Source organism: Pezoporus occidentalis, unplaced genomic scaffold (assembly GCF_034315485.1).
Source record: "Pezoporus occidentalis ecotype Australia unplaced genomic scaffold, CSIRO_AGI_Poc_V1 ctg116, whole genome shotgun sequence".
Lineage (NCBI taxonomy): Eukaryota > Metazoa > Chordata > Aves > Psittaciformes > Psittacidae > Pezoporus > Pezoporus occidentalis.
Genome location: NW_026912951.1, coordinates 2,003,816 through 2,024,781, shown reverse-complemented (window position 1 = coordinate 2,024,781; position 20,966 = coordinate 2,003,816). Strand labels below are relative to the sequence as shown.

Genomic DNA, 20,966 nt, shown 5'->3' with positions numbered 1-20,966 from the left:
CAGCAACGTCCATGTATTTGCATTCAGTTGCAGGGACTGGAAAGACAGCTATAAAGGGAGAAACGTAACTCGAAGACCTGTGCATCAGCAACAGCTACAACAAGGCTAGAGAAGCAGAGAGAGCAAACAGGAGCATTCACCTCAATTAATTCCAGAATCCAGGACAGACCCAGCACTCGTGCCCAGCACTGCCGCTGCAGACTGCTTTGTGTGCTGCTGCAGCATCGCTGCCTTACACCCACAAACTCCACTGCAGCTGCCTGTTGAGCTGGAAATGTGATACACTGCAAAGGTTGCTGACAGCCAGAGGCTTGTCTATAAAATATCCTGTAATAAATTACATTACAGACTGGAGAAAAGGATTCAGAAGAGAGAGAATTAAAACACAACCTTATGAGTGCTAAATGAGACCAATTAAAAGAGATTTGCTGCAAGTGCTGAGAGATTTTGACCTGAGCTGTAATCAGGGATGGATGTGCATTCCTTTAAAAGAGGAACACGAGAGATCATGTGTAAACAACTGCCAGTTAAACCGAAATGGTATCTTATCTATGCAGCTCTGCTCAGAGAATCACCACATATTTCAGATATACCACAGAGAGATCTGAGATAGGCATTTAAACCTCTGAAACAAGGCTCAGTGATGAGACAGGCTGTTGTTCGGGACACATCCAAGCCTCAGCTGCTCCTGGGTATCAGCAACCCCACCACCACCTTTTTTTTTTTCTATTATTAAGAAGTGATAGAATTATAAATACTAATGGAGAACGAGGCTCAGGCTTTTTTACCAGGTCACCTATGTGAATTCTGATCAGACTGAAGGGTAGGCATCACAACAGTAAAACATGCCTACAGAAACCCAGGCAGCACACAGCACCATCACTGCATTACTAGATCCTGCTGAAAAACATGTAGCATGCAAGTGCACATGGTCATGTCCTGATAAACACTCACAGGTATTATTGCACACCTTAAAACAGTGATTCTTAATTGCTCAGCACCACAACCCCATTTTGCTGTCAGATCTCTCTCTCCTCATGGTCAGCAGTCCCAGAGGGCAGGACTGCCCCCGCTCTCTGCTCTGACACCAGCTCAGAACCCAGACCCAAGAGCAAGAGTCATTTCTGTGACGAGCAAAGAATCTGACATGGACAGATGCACCACTACTTCTGCTCTGTGTCCTTGCTCCGCAGCTCATTTTCAAAGAGAGCTCCTGCTCTTCTGAGATTTACAGTACTTACTAGTTCAAAGGCATACATACATACAAATGGGCTGAAAAGCACTGAAACAGAGGAAGACAAGACGTATTAGGAAACCATGTTCGAGAAGGAACAGTAAGAAAAACAGTACCACGGACTTTGGGAAGAGCCAAAATTAAATGGGAAGAACAAACAAAAGGAGGAATTTGAAATGAGGAAGAACATTTTAAGAAGAATGCCACAAGCATACAAGACAATGACCCTAAGAGATATGTACTTGTTCACAGCTGCTGACAGTGGAAAAGTTTTAGAACATTTCATGCTGGTTGCCAGATTCGAGCACAGAGTTTTTCCACTGGCTCAAATCTGGTCTAGCAGAGTCAGACTGCTTTTGGAACTAGCAAAAGCTCTTCACACAGCGCAATCCCTTTTGTGTGGTGTGAAGTACAAACAAAACAGCCTTTCTAGATGCATTCTGCCAGGAGTTCATCTGTAATCTCAGTGCCACGAAAACAGCTGCCCTGAGAAGTCTGGTGCAGAAACACCACCAACCCCACTGTGGACAGAGCACCCAGGTGTCTCTGCACAGCAGTCCTATGGGCTCAGCTCTGTGACTGCTTACCGGTGCAGATACAGAACCAACCAGCTCATGTGGGCAATGTGAGCAAGTGTGGGCACCCACATAAACTCTTGGGGCTAATGCTGAGATTGGAATTATTTCTGGCTCCTGGGTGGTTTTGTACACAAGGTGTCCCTCTGCATTGGCACTACCTAGATTCCTTCATCATGCAACCCTTCCCAGCCCAATTAACACAGGTAATTGAATTGAATGCATGTACCTGAAAAATTCAGAGGTTTTTAGTTTGCCACAAAGAGCAAGGTTACGCTTCCTAACGACAAATGCACACAAAATTAACAACCGGGAATGCTTCTTTAGCAAGACTGGTCACAGAGAATCACAGTGTGGAGCAGCACAACTTGTGGTTACATTTAGATATATGGTATCTTCCCACTTCTCATTTGGGCAACAGAGAATTTATTCACTCTTGCATAAGCAAACAGGGGTCTATTTATCACTTTACCACTGCATATGTGTTTTAATGACTAAAGAATGTGAAACACTAGAGGAACGACTCCTCAGTTCCATCAGCTTTTCCTATCTAACATCGTATTTGCTGCACCTTCACACTACCACGGCGGTACCCGCCGCCGGCCTGCCGTGAACACAACCCGCAGCAGAAGTGTGTGCGGCACACGCAGTCCAGCTGCAGCCGCATGCCGGGATACGCACATCCCCTGCCCCGGTGCACACCGACTCCCTCGGTCAGTGGCGATCGACACCGCACCAAGCCGCTCGCAACACGCTGCCCGGGGTAAACAAAGCCAGAGGGCGGCCCGGCACAGGAGCGTGAGGACAGGTTAAGAGGGGGCTCCGAGGGCCAGGAGCCACAGCAGCTGCCGCGGGGAAAGGAGTCGCTGCCCCGGGCCGCGTGTCGGCTGCTCGGCGCCCGGGAACCGCAGCAGGGCACGGCGGCGAGACCTCCGGCCCCGGGGGCCGCCGCCAAACGGGGCCACCGAGGAGGGACAGGGGCGCGCCGCGGAGTGGGCTCCCGGCGAGGCCGAGCACCCCATGGCCGCACAGGTGGCTACGCGGCGGGGGACGCGGCGCCTCAGGAGCGGGGGACAGCGCCCTCCCGCCGCCTGCCCAGGCCCCCCCCCCGCCCGGCGGCGGCCGCAGCCGCTCTCCTCCCGCGGCCCGAAGCGGGGCCCCGCACAGCGCGCTCTGCCCGGGACGGCCGGCACACAACTTCCCCTGCCCCGCAAACGCCTCTCGCCCTCTCCCGCCGCCCCCTGAACCGAGCTGAGCCGGGCCGCGCCACCGCCACCACCCCGCTGCCCTCCTCCTCCCGCACCTCACCTGCAGGGAGGCCCCGCCGGGCGGGTGGCTGGGCAGGGCAGGGCCCCCGGAGGGCACGCGTCCCCCGGCGCCGAGGGGTGCTCTCAGGCCGGCCGCGGCCCGCCGGCTCCCGGCCGCTGGGCGTCCCTCCGGCCGCTGGGGGAGCCGCCGCCGCGCCGCTCCGCCGCCATCTTCCGCGCGGAGGAGGGGCGGCAGTCCCCGCCCTCCGCCGGGCCGGGCCGGTGCGGCTGGAGCGGGACCCTGCGGGACGGCGTGAGGGGAGGGGGGCCCGGGGTGGGCCGGGCCGACCGCGGGGGTGCTCTAATCCTCGCCGCTTGCCGCTCCTGAGACACGTTGCGGTTGTGCAGTGGTTGGGGTACGGGAGGCTAGGCAGCAGGGTCCGTCCCGGCGGCGCGGAAGGCGTGGGATGCCCGGCAGAGCGGCCGGCAGGGATTGACACGGCTGTAACATGCCCTGCGGCAGGAAAACAAACACGCACGGTGCAATTTCCTACTTGGAACGATGGAGAAAACTGTCGTAGGAAGCCAGGATGGGATGTGGAGCCACATCACAGGGACATTTGTACTCAGCGGAGGATGGAGAAGTGGACAGGAGCCTGGGAGTGCCTGAAACCATGCTCCTGCTTCTCAGTCTGCTACACAGAGAGCACCCACACTGCTGTGGAGGGGCAAAACTTCGTGACATGCTAGCAAGAGTAGGGCCTGGACAGTCACAAACAGCAGAACTGGCTGGTGGTGGAAGAGGAGCAAGCCAAGCGAAAGCAGGTGCTCAGGGAACAAGGCCTCACCCTGGCACTGCGCCGCTTCCCATGCTGCAGTCCGGCACTGGCTCGCTCCCAAGAAACCCATAGAAAAGCAATGCGAGATGAAAGGTTACTTTATATAAACCTGATCCTGTATTGAAAAGTCGAAAAAGCTTGAAAGTCACTGCTTTTGGATGCATCTATGGAGGTCTTTTCATCTTCAGCTAGTCAGTTTGTACCTGAAGCACTGACCGTGCTGCTGCAAACCTGTTAACAGGTGTATCAAATAGCCAAAGTAAAGCAGGCAAAGCAATGTGCAATCAGATCTTTCTGCAGTTCAAAAGCCTGTTCTGCTTCTGGCCAACAGCACCCCCACCTCAGCAGAAGGTGATGAGGCAGCTGCTCCCATCACCTGCAACCAAGGCTACCGTCCTATCACACCAGCTCCGCACGCTGCCAAATACCCAGCAGCACGTATGTGAACACGTGACTGCATTTCTGTGCAGTGAACCCAAACACATGCCATGGTGCTTACCTCACACTAATATTGTCCCCAGCACACAGCCAGCCTGAAGCATGGCAGTAACAGGTGATACCCAGTCCACCACAGACCTCGCACTTTCCAAAACAGCTGAGCAAATCCGAGCCAACACGGGGAATCTGGGGCAGTTCAGCACTTCGTGTCATGTGCTTGTAGCATTTATGATGCACTACTATGTTCTGTGAAACTGGATTTACTGTTTCACACCACAGTTTGATATTTTGGCTTTAAGCTTTTCTGGTAGTTCTCCCTCTCTCTCCCAGTCCAACCAATCTCAGTTACACTGAGGGAGGGGAATAACGGACAGGAGTATACATTGTACACTATAGTACACCATACAGGTACAGCAGTATTGGCTTGAAATTCCATTTAAATCTGCAGTGACAGAAATCACCCTGAGAATGCCCCATTTCTCCAAGCCCCTCCTTCCTCCTCAAACCATCACAGAAGAATTCACCTGGCTTGTCATTTCACCACATCCCAATTTTGATCCCTGTATCATCATTGTCTTTCTGGCTACCTTGTATGTTGTTTCCTCTACTCACTTGCAAGACTGCCTGAAATCCATCTTGCATCTCTGCTCTCTTTACAAACACCAGCTTCCTTGTACTCCGAACCACTTTGGGTGCTTGGCTTTACTGCTCCCACCTTCCAGGCTATCAGAGGCACAGAGCAATATATTTCTTAGCACATGCTATCCCTGCTAACACTGCATTTCTCTGAAGCAACTCTTTCTCCTTCGTAAGGTTACGTAAATAGACAAACAAGCAATCCTTCCCTGAATATTCAGGACAAAACTAAATTTTAATGAATCTTTCTATTTGCCTGCTTCTGTTAAAGTTTTCATGGGGCAGGAAGCCTGTTTCTTTCAAAAGGGAAGCTTGAAGCATAATGCTGTATAAAAAAGCTCAATGAAGTAATCCTAATAGGAATGGAAGATACTTACTGAATTATAACAGATTCAAATGTCTTCAAACCTGCTGACTCCTGATGTTTAAAACAATTTCAGCATTAATACTCTTTAGAATGAACGAGGCTGAAATCTGTCTGCAATTCTTAAAAACATTTAAGACAATCTATCTCAAAATTTGGGTCTTTTTTTTGAATACAGAAAAAATACATTAAATCCAAAGCAATGAATTTCAGATGACACCCAAGAGTAGACTTATCCTTCTTCAAGTACGTATTTTTCTCCCCCAGTTTATTTTTAACTTCTAAACATATAGTAAGAAACAAATAATTGCTTTCTGGAACAGGAACAACCACACAGCAGTAGCACTGCTATAACTACTGATAAACCCTATAGGATGTTCCAATGTAAACAAGGCCTCTGAAGCATAGCCTTGATGCCATTTTTACAGGCTCTCCTCTGTTGGTATGAGCGCTACACTTTTCCACGGAAACATGGGAAAATAAATCATGACCAGACAGTATTTTATCCCAACAAGAACTGGCCAAATCCCAGCTCTGCCAATATGCAGTTATATGATGCATTAACTAAAAGGTTTTCTACAAATAAATGTAATCCTGCCCATCCATTCACAGATAATTATGGTGAGTAAAATTATGTAAATTGTCAGTGATTAGGGACAAGAACTTTTTCTTCTCTCCCCATTCACCTGTGCTTGAGAAGACTCCACTGTGGCGCAAGGAACTTTCAGACTAAGATTTTATTTACTTACTTATCCTTCACTGTGCCCAGGTTGCCTTAAACCTCACAAACCTATGCATTTCTGTTTCCTAATACTTGTTAAGTAGAGAAGAAATTGCTTGCTTAAAATTCTTCATACTACTACACACCAACCACTAAATTCCTATTTCTTACTGGCATGCAGGTAGGGCATTCCTGCAGGTGAGGATTTCTCAAGCACTAAGGATCTCAAGGGAAAAATTCATAACCCTCCACTCAAGCCACTTTAAGTGCCCCCAAAGGACCATCTTTCCCAACTCTAAAATAAATTTATACCAATCTCAAATAAACAAGCGTTCCACATTGCATCAGTCTGCAGTCCCTGCAAATTCTCAAGGGGATGGGGGGGAGACAGGAGATGGGGAGAAGCTATGTGTGATGCGTAGCAGCAATACTACCCAGCTGCTCTGCATCACTGCTCATCAGTCTCTTCCAGCAGTTTCTACAGAGGTGTCTCATTATCTACACAGAAAAATGAGAAAGCTGAAGCACACAGCACACAAGTGCCTCGTCTGCAGTTACCCTGCAAAGCCACAGCAAAACCAAAACCAGATCATAGATCTCTTGGTCTCTAGTCAAATGCTCTGTCCACTTATCTATGTTATCAGTTGCACAGAAGTAAAAGGCAACAGTGTTCATAATAAAATGGAAAGGATATCGACATTCGAGGTCTAATTCTGCTTATGTTTCTCCCCACATCTCATACATACTGTATCATAAAAGGATCCTAGCAGACTTTGTGCTGCTAGCCCTGCAAGTGAGAGCAAACCAATCCTAGCTTAAAGGGAAATCTGATTTGGGTACAAATAAAAGCTCCCATCAATCAGGTCTCCCACAGAGTAATTAACGTATGTATACAAGCATGCATGTGCATATATCGGGGAGAGAATGGGGATGACAACATTTAGAAAATCACTCTCAGATGCTTCTTTTAGGGTAGGAAGATGGCAAAATGCCATCCAATAGGATGAACAGATTTCAACCAGATAGAGCACACTGGAAAATACATTTCTGGGAATACTGCTGCTTGATAGCTCAGCTTGGAGCTGTCATATTGCAGATACATACCATTCTCAATCCTGCTGTCAGGAACCCTTTTTGGAGCAGATTCTAACCCATTTTTCAGTGCCCCTACCTCAAACTAATAGACGACTTGCAAGTGGAAAAGGCACATACAGTACGGCTTAAATAGAACACCATCACCTTTTTTTGAAACGTACTTAAATCACACACGTACACCGGAACAGTCTGAAAGGGCCCATATCTATGCTACATAAGTATTCTTGACATAAGCATTAGTCTGATTATTGTGCTTTCAGTAAGTGTTGCAGTTACTCTTGTCCTGGTTAAAAGAGCTACTAAGAACATGGGAAATCATCACTAACTCTATGGGTATCTTCCCAGCGCATATCAGATCCTATTGCAACATTTCTTCAGAGATGATTAAGATATGATTAACTGCTTCGGGAGAGACTTTACCTGATAAATGATGCTGCCTTCGATGTCAGAAACGATAGCAGAACATGGATTTTTTTTTATGCTGTAACAGCAGGAGCTATCTCCTCTGGCCACGAATAGGCCGTCTCCAGTGCCCAGGAAATAGGCTATAAAACTCTTACCTTCTCCCTTTGAACACTAAAGACAATTTTCCTCCTGTTTCATCAGACAGGGAAAGCAATCATCTCTTTAAGCAGCAGCAACAGACACCTATTTGCTAGGTAATTGCTGCACTTTAAGGGGATTAAGCACAACTGAACTCTTTCCTGATAAGGCAAAGCCACCACCTCCCACCTGCAGTTTCCCAGCTGCACCTGAGAAGACCTCAGGGGAGCTGGAGGCCAGCCAAGCCTGCTAAACTGGGGGCATGAATGTTGGCTAGAGCCCCCAGCACCAAACCAAGATATGTATCCCCTGCAGCAACTGTGCCAGACCCGACACAAGCCGAGCTGCCACAAGTCCAGTGGTAGCAGGAGATGCAGAAAAGCATGCAGGGGTCTGTGTCCCACTGACAGCCATGCTTCTCAGCCCAGTTGGGCAGGGGTCTCAGCAGGAGAGAGCAGCAGACTGCAGGCTCTCACTTAAGAGAGCAGTGTGAACACTGCAGGGTAGGAAATGACAGAAAAATGCCAAAGCAGCAAAGGCCTGAGTGCAACAAACCCTACCCAAGCAAGCATAAACGACATGCCTCACAAGAGGCAGTATAGAAACAAAACAGGCTAAATCCAGCCAACTTCTAACTTCTAGCAGTGTATGCATGATTTCTTAACAGACAAGGCAAATTTGTACAGGTGAGTGGTTGATCAGTGCCGCTGCAGGAGCATCCCATCTAGGACATAAAATATGCTAGCTCACAAAATGTAAGAGCTGCCATGCAACTGGAGTTCAACATGTTTATGTCAGGCAAACCTAATGGCAAGACAGCTTCTCCCACAGAGTCTGAAATACTGTGAGGAAAACAAAGGCTAAGAAAGGGCTTGCCAAGGGTTAGGCTACCAGGAACAGAAAGAACATCTCCCTGATATCCCATGGTCTGTCAGGGAAATGCCATAAAGTTCATTTTAACAGATTCTGTTGTCCCTTTGTCTTTACTAATGCTAGTATTCTTTCGTGTTAGGTATGGTACCACTTACCTTTGTTTCTTTCTAAACATGACATTTTTAAATCACTTGATTTACTGACACCAAAAAAGTCTTTGTGGCTTGATTCTTATCCCAGAAGTGCCAATTCCATGTTATTACTTGGTTTCAGACAAAAACGTGACACTCAAAGCTTTGCACTGTTTAAATGTTATTTTATTAAATATCTTCAGTTCAAGGTTTCATTGTAACAAAGCTATGAAGGTTCTACCAACATTCAGACCAAACAAACAAACACTAGCTAACTTTAATTATTTCTATATCATGCAAAAATTCTGCATCAAATGCCTTCCATTTCCTGTTTAAAATGTGATATTTATAATATATATTATATAGATGCTTATATTAGCCCCGTAAGAGAACATTAAGAATGCTAAAGGTGTACAGCTGTGTTTGATAATGGCCATACCAAGCTAAGGTTCTCATTAACTTAAAAGGAAACAAAACAAACAAAAAAAAACCCCAAAGGAGAGTTTGTCTCCAAGACTGTGCAAAACCAAAAAACAGTTCTGTTCTTTTAAAATTTTCTCTGAAAGATGCAGATACTTAATACATAGGGTTCTTTTTAATTATTAATAATCATCAGGAAAAGAGACAAGTAAGATCAGACCTAAAGAAGGCATGCATAATGTTTTGTCTTTATCTTTTTTAAAATGGCATTAATTGTAATCTCCTGTTTGCTCTCTCTTTGTGGCTTAAAACAAAAAAATCTGAATAAAATATCAAGGCTTTTAACTCTTCCACTTCACTCACTGGCTTAGTGCTGTCTTAGAAATGGTTCGAAATAATAACATCTAGTGTTTGCCCCCCATAGGTTCAATTCCTACACTCTTCCCTGGGGTGGTGGAGGAAGAAAAGGATATCTACTCAGACAAAACTGGGAAGCCTGGATGGTCTTTTCCTGCATCATGGGTGAGCTGATCTAATCTTAGTGTGGGATAGCACCTCTCTAACAAAAGGAGCAGAGCTATCTGTTGCAAAGTGACAGCTCCACTTTGTGCAACAGCTTTTATTTTCTGCATTCTCTTAAATAAGGATTAAAATTCCAAATTGGCTTTCTTCTCTTCCATAGTCTGTAAAAAGGTTGCCTCACACTTAGTATGCTGTCAATGTAATCACTTCAACTCCCCTGAAAGATCCAAAAAATGAACAGGGGGAGACAGAAATTCAGGTAAAAGCCTATCCCAACTTCTGCAAGTGATGCCTTCCCTTGGTCAAAACAATTCCTATCAGGGTCCACCAGAAGGCCATTTTCTTCTTGGGGCTAGGCTCCCTCCTTGATAAGGTCAACAAAACACTTCCACATTCCCCACCCAATGAATAAAGGAACTGGACTCCTTTTACAACAAAGAAAAGAAAGGAAGATGAATTGGCCCAAAGGACAAACATCAGATCACATGTGCTAATTCCCTTTCCCCTCTGCTTCATGAGGTATCCTCTAACACTCAGAGACAACACAGGGAGGTGGCCTGGAGTCCTTCCGCTATGGTTTTTGAGGTTCTGATCTGAGAGTTTTCTGTGTTACAACATCACTGTAAAAAATAGAAAAATTACCCAAATAAACACTAGGAAACATGACACTTACAAACATCAGATGGGTTAGTGGTAGGGAGAAGCACCTGGCTGGGGCTGCTGGCTCCAACTGCTATTTTACTCGGAGACCAAACAAATCAAACAGGAGGCCAGGTAACCCCTTTAATTCTATGGGTGCATATATTTCAGTATAAAAAACACACGCTATTTATGCCTCATATAGGAGTGTATGTGCAAGTTTTCATGAAGAACATAACACTAAGTTTTTTGTCTGCTTCCTAAGGAACACGTGTTCTGCAGCACTGTGGATCCCAACTACACTAGTAAAAAGGAAACAAAAATTAGAAAATCCCATACATATACCCTCTTCCTCTAAAATCCCTGCTCTTAACACAATGCTTTTTTTGTCCTGTTAGATTAAATAAGCTGGCTTCAAACCTCCACGTTTGGCCAGGTAGTGGCTGTTTCTAAAACCGTATCTCTGAAGAGCAAGCTTCTATTTAAGTTCTATTCACTTAAACCCCTTTTTTTAAATTCCTACTTCCACCTTTAATTTTAAATCAACATCCCATTGTCGGGTTTGTTTTCTAATTTAAAAAAAAAAGAAGAAAACAGAAACAAGAAAACAAAATAAAAAGAAAGTCTGTTCTGGGATCCAGCAGCTGAGCAACCAGCTTTCTGTAGCGTTCTTGCTGTGCAGAAATTGAAGCAGCAGCAGGCTGAAGTCAGTCTGCTGGGCAACAGGAAGAGAAGCGCCTCCTCTTTTGTGAACCCCAGTCTTCACACTGGCTCCTCTGGGGTCTCCTCCTCGCCACCTCTCACGGATTGAAGTAGCAGCACAGCCTGAATGTGATGTTGCCTTCCACCATGGCGTTGTGGAGCACCGTTCAGCCATCCGCTGCTCAAGCCGCCTCCTTTTTTGCTCTCCCTCTCTCTTTCTCTCTCCTTCACTTTTGCTTTCCCCCTCACTTAATTTCTGAAAGATGTTCCAGCTGCTGCCATTTCCTTAGCCCTGGGGGAGGGGGCACGTTGGATAATCTGTCATTTATTTAGCATTATTCCTGTTCTTTATTATTTTATACAAACAACATGTCTTTTTTTTTTTCTTTTTTTTTCTTTTTTTTTTTCAGATTTAAAAACACCTTCGTACAGCAGAAACAGACACGATGGATCCATGGAAAACAACAGAAAGGCAGCGCCCGGAGCATCAGATGCATGCAGGGTTTCGTGCATTTGGCTGCTGCCTGTTTGTAATTTGTATTTATTTTTTTAACGTCAAAACAGACATGACCGTTGCTGTCACTCAGGCACTCCAGAGCTGTTTGCTAAGAAGATATTGCCCTCCAGCTGAGTATCTCCACAAGTTGCTGCAGTCAGGAAGAAGTAGTGTCCAGCCAGAAAGGAGAGGGGAGAACAGGATGGAAGATGGAAGGGAATAAAGCCAAACATTAGCTGTACACAATTAGTGAAACAAATTTTCTACAGGCTAATTAATTGGTGCAAGCAGAAACCCTTCCTATCACAACACAAACTGGGGCTTGTGAGAAAAGCCGTGAAGACAAGAGGCACACACCTACCCTCCAGTGAAAATGAACTACTTGCTAAAATCAATTACTCACGCGATTGGAGCAGACTGGGTCCACTATCTAATAGTGACATCCCAGAAATTGAAGCAGTTTCCCAAGACATTCCTAAGGCTGTGATCCTACAGAATAATTTCTGCCTCACTTCGCATTGGCTTTTGCCTTGAACTGAAAGGTTTTCTTTGGTGTTTTTTTTTTGGTTGATTTGTTTGTCTTTAAGTCTTCAGAAATTTTGTCTCATGTTCTTAATATTTAAACAGCCCTTCCCCCCCCCCCCCCCAGGTGCAGTTTCCTTTTAAGATGACTTACTCAAAACTGAACTCTGCCTTCCAGGTGAGAGCAAACCACTGATTTATGTTTAAGCATTCTTATTCACCTCACTCATTCTTCGTCCTTACCCTTCTGCACATGGCCAATGGTGCTCCAAAAGGATTCGGTATGTTCAGACGGGGGCTGCCCACACTGACCCCACTCGTAATTGCACATGGTTACACCTTCTTCAGAACTGAGAAATGCATGCAAGTATTTCAGCTCCAATTTAGTTTATAGGTTTTTAAAAATACTCTTTCAACCAAAATTTTGTGGTTTGGAAATGGCTTCTGCTCTGCAAGTTTAAAAAACCCTCCAGCACATACTTTTGGAGGAGGTGCAACATTTCAGCAGCCAAGTCAGTGAAATATACCTCTTCCGTAGCAGCTGTGAATCTCCATTCCTAAGCTTCCTCAGAATTCCTAGGCACAGCCACTGAGCCATACTTTAATAATTTCTTCTGCATCTTTTTTGGACTAAATCCATGACAGAAGTCTCCCTCAACAGTTCTGATGAAAACTGACACAAGTAAGTTATGTTTTGTTTCCCTGCAAAGGCTTTATCCTCCTCATTGCCTTACTCCCTTGAAATTCAGCTGATGGTCCAGCTCTCTTGAAGGCTTCCCTGCTTCTTGTGCCCCCAACTGGCTTTTGCTTTTCAAATTCCATCTGTGACCTCTGCAGTTTGCTTGTGATAGTTCACATTCCTTTCCACTGCCTTGAGTAGGGTTGAATCCCTCACAACATGTAAGAATAAAAACTGCTCTTACTGCTCAAGTAGCATGCAGGATTAGGACTCAAATAGTAACTATAGTTGAATGGGTCATCCTCAAAGGAGCACATTAAAAAAAAGCTTGTCTCTCAGGTGTAGGGTTTTTTTGTTTCCCTTTAAATAGAAAATCTTAGTAAAAAGATCCTAACATTAAGAAACTTAGATCTTTAAAATGAAAGTGACATATACTTCAGCATAAAACGAAAGGAGGCAGAAAGACTTTGTCCATCTAACTAAAAGAAACCAGAAAGGCAATAAACAAGAATGCCTAAATGCTGCAGAAGTAAATGGATCTGCTGTCCTTCAGGAGCAAGCAGCAATCATTTCCTTAAGTCAGATTTTGTAATTGAAGTTTCCTCCAGTGCCGAACTCTGGCAAGCTAGCTGGGGATGTTTTAAATCCTCTGATACTATCATTTGTTTAGATTTTTTTTCTTCCTTGAGTTTTCTCAACATTATACACTAAATACCTTCTACTAATCAGAAAATCCATAGTAAAAGTTTATATGACATCTTAACCTTTGTGGCATAGAAATTTTTCTGTATAGATTTTACAATATCCTCTCTTAGAATATGACATTCTCATAAAAAAAAAAAAATCTCTGAAATAATCCCCAGCATGTAAGGGTAGATCCCTGACATCCCTGGGAAACAGCAAACCTGCACACAGCATGAGATACTCTTCTTCTCTGCTCTGGATTAGCACTCTGTCCGAGACAGAGCTAAGTACCTGGGAGGAAGCACTGCTGCCACAAGGGTAAAAATAAAAGCTCAGAACAACCATCTGGCACATGACTCCAATTCATCAGGCAGATAATCCTACTGAGTCTAGAGGACAGCACATACAGAAAGGAACACCAACTGAGCAGCAGAAGTTTTTAGCCTACAGACAACTAAAACCAGTTCTCCCACAGCCTGCTAAACAACCTTGAATACTGAATTACCACATACAGCAGCCTCCTCTGTGTGTATGATGTATGCTTTCCCTTGCAATCCATACCCGTATTCGATCCTCACTGGAGAGGTGCTGCAGGAGCTCCAGAGCAGTGGTAGTGGACATTCAGCCACTTGCCATCTCGGCGGTGCCAGACGCGGGTCTCTTCAGACTGCGTGGTGCGGGGCCGGCCTTGGCCATCAATGTACTGTGTCAGGCGGATATACGCGATGCAGGCAGCATCTTCACCAATGACATGGACATGGGGGTTCAGGATGGTGGTGTGTATTGGCTTGCTGTTCTTCGACAGTACTGGCAGAACATACAAATCCATCAGCTTCATTTTACTACTAAAAACCAACAGTCCCCAGCATCCTTCAACATCTTCTGTATTCTACTCACCTTCTGCTGGATTCTGGGATACAATAAAAATTGCTCCTGCAATTTTCCAGGCAAAATCCAAGTAATTCTTTCCCCATCACCTGTTCCTCTCTTTAGGAACTGCACGCTTATTATTGCCTACAATACCCTGACCCCTTTGCTCCTACTTTTTCTGCAAAGCATACTTGCCACATTTTCATCAGGGCTGCTATCACTTTGGTTATAAGAAAAGATCTTCTAATTACATAATTATTACAAAGGAGTCAATAATCAGGAGATCTTTAAGCTAGGCCTGCATTAAATATGAGCAAGCCTCAGAGAAGTGTAAAAGTCACTCCTGAACAGGCTTTTGAGAGAGACAAAGTCTCTGCATAATTAAAGCACTAGGAATTGCATATACTAAGGACCTTGACCTAACCCCCAAAATAAAACAAACTGAACAGCTCAGGATTTAAATTTCAATTATCTCATCCTGTGGAGACATCCAAGAATGGAGGCAAATCCACTAGTATAAATGATAGCATTCCTCCCAACTCTCTTTTTCCCACCCCAGGCTGAAGGTGACCCTTGTATCCACATAACAGGTTCATTAGGTGTTAGAGATCTGAAACCATACAGGGAAAACTGAAGGTGTGACTGATTTGTGCATGACTATTTTTATGTCTGACCCTTCAGTATGTCTACTCCACATACACATGTTGTTTCCATCAAAATATACTCATTTTTTTCCATTTCTGTATCAGTAGGAAATCCAGTGCCCCAAACTCTTAACACTCCTGCAGTCCATGCTTACAAAACATTTGCACCAGACAAATTGTATGCCTACAGTGAAGGGATCTGGGGGTTAGAACTGAAATCATTGCTGAAAAGGTTTTTGTGAGAAATCATACTGGCTCTTATGGATGCATCATAACCCATGCAAAATCAAGTTCTTGCTGGTTCTGATAGCCAGTAAAAACAAGGTCAATTTCCCCCTTAAAATGTGGCATAAAGGAAGATTAGAGAGAAAGTTGTTGGTGTTACCAATTCTACCCACTCACAGTTCTCAAAGTAAAACTTATGGAAATCCATTCCTTCAACCAGGTTCCCCAGTGCTTCAGGTTCAAATGAGGTCAAGCCAGGATCACAGATTTTTCTGAAAAGCAAAGCACCACAGGCTTACAGTCTGCATTTCAGCCCAAGGGCTATTTACATGATGAAGTGCTGCTACGGTGTTTGACTCACACCCTGTGTCCACCTAACTATTTCCCTAAGGAATAAGCTCCTGGAAGACTCAGTCCTACTGCAACAACACAGAGTTGGTCCTATTTGGCATTTCACATAAAACAAGCCTTTAGGTTTCTGGTTTTCTTTTATTCTCTTTCTGCCCATCTCACTGCCCTTCCCCCTATTTTTCTTATAAAGCCAGGACATTTTCCTTCCATCGTTCCTGTTGCTGTTTTATACCTGACTTCTACTTGATATTCATTTAGAGAGCTCTATCATATCCCTACTCCTAACTGATGGAGGCTAAAAGGCGTACAACATTTCACCATCCCCGAGTGCATGATGACAACTCATATCCAGAAGCCAGAACAACACTTGCACACAAACTGATAAACAACCTGTCAGAAGACATCTGTACTTACGTATAAGCCTCAAAATCTCCATTGTTGATGGCTTCTATCAGCTGCTCTGTTATCTTAATGATCTCTTGCTTACGCACTGCAAACAAGAAGGAAGAGCAATTTAATTGTGCATAAGACTTCAGTAGGCACAGGGGGCTAGTGTGTGCTTCCTACAAGCAATTTATGGAGCACCATTAGTCTAGATCTCATAGAATGCTGCTTCCTGCATTCTGGAGAGATGCAGTAATGACAGCCATCCACATGAGAGTAGGGGGGGCAGTGATATGAAAGGGGAATGGTGATCCCATAATGCAGGGAGAAAAGAAATAAAGATGTCTTGTTAAATTTTTTTCTTCTAGAAAGGTCTGAGGCACCAGAGGTGTCTCCTAAATGACAGCCTGAGGTGCTTCTGGGGAGTCTGACCAATGAATGGTAGTGAGCCTGCCAATGAGAAGCACTTGTTTGGCAGCCTAAGATGTGGAAACCCTTCACCACGGTAGTAATATACAAATGGCCACCACACAGATCAAGCCAATTGGAAAAAATCTCCCAACAACTTGCCTATCACCATCACCAACACCTCAGCTATTATGAATGCTGCAAACAAGCAACTGGGACATGTAGGGATGTCTTTCTGCAAGCTAGAAAGACAATCACAGCAGGATGGATGGGTTGGATGAGCAGGTCCTAGCTATATACTAGTGCGCACTCCATTCCTCAGGCAGGTAAGCTTCTGCCAGTCCCTATGGCACAATTCTTTTCAGCACTCTGACTGCACTGCCATTAACTCAAGCCAGCACACTGGACTTCAGGATGAATGAAGACAGGGGCTAGCTGTCTACTGTTACTTGGCTCTCTCTGGCCAGCACCTCTGTATTCTCTTCTCTCAGTTTCCCACAGCTGACTGCCCGGGCCCCATCTCCTCTGCGGTGTTCCGTCACTCATACTGACCTCAAGAACTCTTAAAGTTTGGGTTGGGCCTGTTAAATAATACAGTTCTAGTTCTAGGACTATATGTGCACTATCCATATGCCGGAGCTTATGTGCACACCCTCACATTTCTTCAGCCTTCCCCACACTTTTGCTGTAGTTAGAATATCCTATATATTATACAAGCATTTAGGAGGTGTTCTAGCATTGTTACCAAATAATTTATAATCCTTACCACCAGAAGCAGAATTTATGTGCCCTTAGGCATCTAAAATGCAGGTGTCTGATATGGAATCAGCCACCTGACTGTTCCTCCTTTAGGCTCTGAAAGAAATAGGTACTTCTGGAAGTCTCACCTGAGACATCTCAGATGCCTATAATTAAGAGGGATGGTGTTTCAATCCAACCTACCATCTTTAGATGTCCAAGTCAGGGAAGCCAAATTCCATTCTAAATGCCAGAAGATGCTAGTCTTAACTGCCCTCCCCTGTGTATTTTAATCCACATATGTATCTCATCCCACAATTGATAAGTGCAGCTGAAGAACAAGAAGATGATAATCTCACTGGCTATGAAAGATGTTTGCACCCACTCTGAAAATCAGCGAAGAGAATTAATTATACTACCCAGCCAGCCCCTACAAAAACATCTCAGAGAGGGGACAAATGGCTCATAACAGTAAGGGAGCTGGTTTTACCACTCAGGCTGTAATCATTTCCACACACTGAAAGATGTATACAGGAAATAGGTCAAAACAACACAGTGGGTTATGGCTATTGTGAAAAAAGTCCTTACAAGAAAGTTGTCTGGAATTGCTTCTGCATGAAGCAGGGCTCTACTTCTTGGACCTCCCTCCCATACAGAGCACACACCACCGTGTGCAATGTCTGGAAGATGGGGTCCATGGGAAAGGCTCCATCTGGGACAAGTGAAGAAAGAAATCTTCAGACCACAGCCACCATGAGCTGACTCATCTCAAGGAGAGTGGCAACCCCAAGTGTCACGATGCAGCAGCATGCACCCTACCCTTCAACACAAGTCCATTCCATCAGACTGCTCGTCTTCTTGCTTTCACTACATGTCCCAAGCTACAACCAGCATGCAGGAGGTGATCCGTTTTTCCCGAGGGACAGAGAACCTCGGAATCTCACAGGAGAAGGTGGCATTCACGCCTGCCACTCCTGATAAATTCATGGGGCCTCCTAACTTGCACTGCAGAGGCACAAAAGGGCGGCAAGCACACACCAGCACGGGTATGAAAGCATGGATCACGGATGTTGTACTTAGTTCCGAGTAACCAGAGAGGCAGCTCCGCTGCCGGCCAGCCTTGTGCAGCCGCCTGCGGACGGGCACAGCGCGGCACGGCAGGACCCGGGGCAGCACTGCTGTTGGGACAGTTCAATTCGGACACCAGGACAGGGGCTCACAACCGGGCCCTCCATCCTCTCGGCAGCGGGGTGCTGCCGCGCCGTGCCTAGGGCACCTCCGCTCCCCGGCACCGCGGCGCCCCCCGGCGGCCACTGCCGCTCCCTGCAGCTGCCCGCGCCTGGCTGGCAGCGGCCGTGCCTCCCGCCGGCTGCAGCAGGTCTCAGGCTGAGCTTGGCGCTCCGTGCTGCCCCGGACGGGCAAGGGGCACGGAGATGGAGAGAAGAAAGGAGAGGGAGCTTTACATCTACGGTAACTAGTATTAGTTGCACTACTCCACTACTGCTACCCAGCTGCTAACTTACACGGTGCACGGTTAAGTACAAAGGGAACTACTGGAGTTAGCAAAGGCTCCGACCGAGCACGCTCTAACTCCACTGTCTGCACTGGGCTGTCCCAGGCATGAAGCTTCTCTTCACAAGACTGTGTAGCTGCAAAACAAATGTAAGTGTTAAAATAATAAACAAACAAAACTAGAAAGCAAAATAAAAGCTAACAGGTAAGTACAAACACACAGAGCCCCAACCCAGTCGGCACACAGACACATCCACATTGCAGCAACCTCAACCTGCTCTCCTGCCTCTGTCACCCTTCGGCTGGGCCGGATCCTGCTCAAGGGCAACACCCTGCCACCAATGCAGACGACCCCTCGCAGCACAGTAGGAATCGCACTAATGCCACTGCAGGTAGTTTGAGGGCGACCTAAAACACCGGTCAGAGTAGTGACAGAGCAGCATGAGGGCACGTACGAGATGCGACTGATAGGGAAAGAAAGTAGAGCATCCACATCACTGCAAACCTCAACCCGGAGGGGAGCAGGGTGAAAGAACCTTGTCCCACTTGGCAGAGAAGTGATTTGGCACTCCTCAGCCTACCAAGCAAGGCCTTGCTATGAGCAAGAGGCACAAAGAAGTTAGTAAGAAAGCAGTGATGAACAGTTCACAGCAAAAAGACTTCAGAAGAGATAGTTTCCCTTCCATTCCAGTTGGGCAAAACACCCTTCCCATTGCACCTCACAATCCAGCAGTTTGACATCCTTAAAGTAACAGAGAGACTCCAACTGCTGCATCATATGGGATATACTGGCACTGTATGCAGGAAACTAGGGGAGGAAGACCGGAGGAGACAGAAGAGGGCATGCCTGTTCCTTCCTTCCCAGACTGACCTCAACAGATTAAAATACTCAGACACTCTCAACTCACGTTAGGGATCATTCCATTATAGCTTTAAGCAGGCAGCTAGCATGGTATGTCTGTGTACATAGGGGATGGGGTGGGAAACCCACCTAGATTTTCTCCAACTGACTACCTTTTCTCATACCCATTTTCAGCCACAGGCTCCTCTATGAAGGCAGCCAGTTCTGGAGAGATCAGGCAGATGGCACTGTCTGTAACTAGCAGACTAAGCACAGTACCAACTAACTGAGCTAGCAAGACATGACACACAAGGTAAAAGCTCACGACAGAGAAATGCCCCTCAGAGCCAACATTATCCACGGATTTTCATTCAGAGCACCTGACAATGGATATGGAAATGCTATGGGATCTTCCAACAGCCACAGCCTCTCTTCCACGCATCCTTGAAGCAATCTGTAAAAAACTTTCTTTCTTCCTTTTGTAACTGGTGAGCACCATCCATGTCTGGGGTGTTTAGAAGTTCTTGACAAATGAGTCTGCATTCAGCCTTGAGCATCCTCTCCGTCAGCAGACCTGCACCACTGACCCCAATTACCACAAGGAAAACTAAGAGATGCTGTGACTTGCCTGAGGACACCCTGAAAGGCAGTGTCTGCAGAGAACTCCACTTCTCACTCAGATGAAATCAAGGGAATGAAATTAGACAGGATGAGGTTCTGACTGGGGTTTTGGAAAGGTTTGGAAATTTTCAGTGTGCAAAGGAGGGTATTTTTCAGGAAGGGAGATGATTTCTTTTTATTCTGGAGTAACTAGAAATGAAAAATCAACGTTCTGGAAGGAAGTTGAGGAAAGGAAAAACTTCAGGGAAGGAGAAATGGGAAAGGTGGAGGGAGGGGTGGGAGAAAGATGCCATGAAGCACTGCACCCCTGGACTTACTGGCTGAGAAACAGAGAGAAAGCTGCGACTGCATGGACTCAGTCTGTGTTTTGCTCTCACTGTGCCTCCGTCCTTCAAGCACTGAGCTGCCGTCCCCGGTGGAGAGAGGGGGAGCTAGCATGGCAGGGAATTAAAACACAAACACAAACAAAACACGCAAGTTCAGTAAATAAAAAAAGAGAAAGGAAATAGGAGAACATTAAAGAAACCACAATGCTGGGCACAAAACATGCAGGAGTATACTCCAGGCCAAAGCCAAGTAGACAGCTCCACAACACGGACCTGCTGTGCAATTTAGAATGACACAGGGAGGCGTGGGAGGGGTCGCTGCCTTTACCCCACCACTGTTGAAAAACATATCCCTGAGTCAACTGTCACTGATGGATCAAGGCATCCCCCACACCACAGATGAACAGACCTGCATCCCCTGTTGTCTACTAGAAATAAGAAATTGGCTGAGGAATTGCACAGACACTTCCCTTTTCCCAAAGTCATGGCTATGAAGAACACAGATAACTCCAACACCCCCAAACCTTTTGGTCTATTCAGTTTTCCTTGAGTGTTTGTTTAGCTTAAAACATGGAGGGGCAGGAGTTGAAAAGGAACACTGGTAAACACTGCTACACTTAAAACTGAAGCACTAAAATTACCAGAGCTGGCCATAGTGTAAACCATTACTGTGCAAGCTCCTTCCC

General features: G+C 45.9%; 2 protein-coding genes across 15 annotated transcripts in view; both read right to left on the bottom strand.

The window, feature by feature from the left end:
- Positions 1 to 3,306, bottom strand: part of NDST2 (N-deacetylase and N-sulfotransferase 2) — a 136,694-nt gene extending 133,388 nt beyond the window's left edge. The window contains exon 1 of the mRNA XM_062639482.1: positions 3,113 to 3,306. The gene's annotated coding sequence lies outside the window, so the exon portion shown is untranslated. The remainder of the gene's footprint in view (positions 1 to 3,112) is intronic.
- A 5,554-nt stretch (positions 3,307 to 8,860) lies between these two features.
- Positions 8,861 to 20,966, bottom strand: part of CAMK2G (calcium/calmodulin dependent protein kinase II gamma) — a 123,530-nt gene continuing 111,424 nt past the window's right edge. For 5 of the 14 annotated variants that reach the window (XM_062639548.1, XM_062639567.1, XM_062639583.1 and 2 more), the window contains 6 exons: positions 20,272 to 20,385; positions 18,504 to 18,629; positions 15,865 to 15,940; positions 15,277 to 15,371; positions 13,922 to 14,167; positions 8,861 to 11,626 (listed from right to left, as the gene is read on the bottom strand). In XM_062639548.1, the coding sequence (XP_062495532.1) occupies positions 13,935 to 14,167; positions 15,277 to 15,371; positions 15,865 to 15,940; positions 18,504 to 18,629; positions 20,272 to 20,385 (644 nt within the window). In that variant the 3' untranslated portion in view covers positions 8,861 to 11,626; positions 13,922 to 13,934. The remainder of the gene's footprint in view (positions 11,627 to 13,921; positions 14,168 to 15,276; positions 15,372 to 15,864; positions 15,941 to 18,503; positions 18,630 to 20,271; positions 20,386 to 20,966) is intronic. The other 9 variants (XM_062639626.1, XM_062639643.1, XM_062639664.1 and 6 more) reach the window with 2 other exon arrangements.